The sequence below is a fragment of the Acyrthosiphon pisum genome, chromosome A2 (genome assembly GCF_005508785.2).
Source record: "Acyrthosiphon pisum isolate AL4f chromosome A2, pea_aphid_22Mar2018_4r6ur, whole genome shotgun sequence".
Lineage (NCBI taxonomy): Eukaryota > Metazoa > Arthropoda > Insecta > Hemiptera > Aphididae > Acyrthosiphon > Acyrthosiphon pisum.
Window position 1 is genome coordinate 36,540,933 of NC_042495.1, and position 3,300 is coordinate 36,544,232.

General features: G+C 26.5%; 1 protein-coding gene across 1 annotated transcript in view; it reads left to right on the forward strand.

Moving 5' to 3' along the window:
- The first annotated feature begins 2,273 nt into the window (after positions 1–2,273).
- The window catches only part of LOC100165765 (UDP-N-acetylglucosamine--peptide N-acetylglucosaminyltransferase 110 kDa subunit), a 37,911-nt gene continuing 36,884 nt past the window's right edge, over positions 2,274–3,300 (forward strand). The window contains exon 1 of the mRNA XM_008180076.2: positions 2,274–2,450. Within this exon, the coding sequence (XP_008178298.1) occupies positions 2,330–2,450 (121 nt within the window). The 5' untranslated portion in view covers positions 2,274–2,329. The remainder of the gene's footprint in view (positions 2,451–3,300) is intronic.

Consider the following 3,300-nt stretch of genomic DNA (forward strand, 5'->3'; position numbering starts at 1 on the left):
CGTTACAGTTTCGAATTATTAAGGTTATTCGATACCGTGATTTTCTGTTTTCGTATTTTAGACGTGCTTTTGCCAAACATACCAATTGATCTAATGAAGCGATAAGAATTCTGAAAACAGATTTGAATTCGTCATCAAGTCCACTTAAAATCGACTTTCCCACATTTTTGGTATTATCTCCCAAATTCCAGAAAAAGTCATATAAAAAAAGAGTATTTGAACATTTTAGATTCTGAGTGGAACGAAGAATGTATTGATTTTACAATGATGTGTTTTTTTTTTATTTTTGAATTTTTGAATTTTTGTGTCTGTCATCACTTTTTAGGACAGAAAAAGTGCTTCGATTTTCTTCAACAGTATCTTTTCTGATAGGAAAGTGAATCTAGTTGGTACTTTGGGGGGGTCAAAAGTAAAATTTTTCTTTTTAGAACTAAGATTTTAAAATGTAATACAAGATTCCTTATAGGTTATTCTACCTTTATCAAAAAAAAAAATGTCTATAAGAAATTCAAATTAAATTTTTATGAGCGTTTGAAATTCATATTTTTACAACATTTGATATTCACTCGATTTCTTACGTAACGATTTTCTTATTTTATTGTAATTAAAAAACGAATGATACTTGAAAATTTCACTGAATGTTTATATTAGAATTTTCTATACACGATAAAAATTTGAAAATAACTTGACTCTTTTTGAGCTGTTTACGGACATTTTCATTTTTCAATTTTTTTAGTTTTTTTTCCATAAATATCAATAAAATTTTATTTGTTTGGTAAAAATGCATGAAAATTTTATGCAAGGCTCCTGATACATTGTTACAATATGACTTGAAAAATATTAAAAATACATAGGCACAATTTTTTTTTATAAGCATTTGAAGATCGAAATTTGACAAAATTTATCAAATTTAAAATTGAATAATTATTTTGTAGTTAAAAATTTATAAAATGTTCAACTTTTATATCTAAGGATTGAAAATTTAAAACAAGATTCCACGTAAATATTTAATTCTGTTGCCAAAAATTCTATGAGATACATAAGCACAGTTTATTTTTATAGTCATTTTAAGTTCAAATTTGGACGAAATTACATATTAAAAAACCTGGAATAAATATTTTATTTATTTTGTTGTGATTGTAATGATTGTATAATATTATTTGTAGGTACTTGAAACTTCTATTATATATCTATGATAGTACCACGGTTTGTTGTTGATGTATAACGCGTTACCTGATGGATATTGTGATATGATTAATTTGGAATTTATTATTAATACCTATTATAGGTCAATTTTTTTTCAATACTATAGATAAGTATACCTACCTATAATAGGTATGTCTAATACCTAGACTGCCAAACCGTCTCCGCTCAGAATCGTTTTTCTTATACAGTGATATTATATCATTGAATTCAAATTTAATACTATCCATTGTACAGTGACCCACTTGTAACCTACTGTACAGCAGAGCGACATCCACTTACCCAACTTTTTTTAAAATAATATTAATAATCAATACGAAAATTACTGTGCATTGCACACAGCATAAAATATAATACTACCTATATATTATTATACAACATATAATATTATAATTATTTTTAATCAACAAAATGTATACCAAATATTTACAGATACATATAATACATATAATACACACAATTTTAATTCGTACACGACCCTAAATAATAAGTTGGCGACCCCCAGGTTGAGAAACACTGCTTTAAAGGGTATTTATTCATAATTTTTGGTATACTCTCATAGTTTTATACGACGTTGGCCGGTCACTTCACTCTGGAACGTATTGTAGATTATTCAATATTAGGTACCTGATATAATAAATATAATATATAGATATTAGGTATATAGCAATAAATAATGAATAATGTATCACTTTATTTATAAATTATAATTTACAAGCTGTTGACCTCATGCTCCCTGCCCCCCCCCTTAATCCGGGCTTGGCTACAGCTACCTATATAGTCTATAACTTATAAGTCTATACATTTATGTTTGGTAGATATCTGGTATACATTGTAAATATACCTATCCTGGGTATCGGAAATCTGGGTGTAATAATTATTTTACTTGATGTGTTTTTGTGTATACAACTGCGAAAAACAGGCATGTTAATTTATCATTCAAACGCCATTAATATAAAAAATGCCAGAATAAATACTGAAATAAAACATAATTTATATTTGATTTTAATACACATAATTGCTAACTTATTCAAAACTAAAAATTGCCTTTATTGTGTTTTATTCGTAGTATAAACACCAACCTTCATTAAATTGTAGTAGGCACTGATTTTTAAGAATAATAAAAATGAACTATTTAGTGGTTAATATTTTTTTTATTCTTCAATATCTAACAATTTCAGTAAATTCATGTGCATTCAAGTGCGGTGATGTATATCAACTAAGTGTATCTTATAATGAAAATAATTGTAAGTATTATGAGTCGTAGAATTAGCGAGTTTATAAATTTCAAGGTACCTACTTAAATACTTAGAAAATAATAAACGGAATATATCTACATATAGGTACCTAAATAATTAATAGGTAAATCATTATTCACATTAATGCAAAACAATAACTACATTTTCTTAGGTGTTTTATAATACCTATAACATGTAATTATAATAGGTTATACAATTATTGAATTCTTTATACCTATTACGGGCGCTTGTAAATTGTGTCCATATTGTGAATGTATAGTAAAAATATTATGGTAAATATTTCGCCCGGGATTTTTTGGTTTCTAAAATGGGTAGGTATAGTAAATTGCGCCCATATTATCTAAGTGACTTTGACGGGCTTGAATTCATCGATATCTATTATATATTATATTTTAAATACTGTTGTTCATATATTGCTGAATATTTGAAGATGATGTCTCATTACTTTTCTAATATTATGTAAGTACCTATATATGAATATTTTTTTAATATTATAAAATATAAAGACCCTCGGCTACATGGGCCCATTGGGTTTACAAGTACCTTATAATTGTATTACTAATTGCTATTAACTCTATATTATATAATTTACCTGATTTTGTATTATTAAAATGTTTTATTATTATTTACTACATAAATTAAATTTAAAAGAAAAAGGTGGGTAAGTGGATGTCGCTCTGCTGTACAGTAGGTTAGAAGTGGGTCACTGTATAATGGATGGTATTAAATTTGAATTCAATGATATAATATCACTGTATAAGAAAAACGATTCTGAGCGGAGACGGTATATCAGTCTATGTATTAGACATATATATACTTATCTATGGTATTAAAAAAA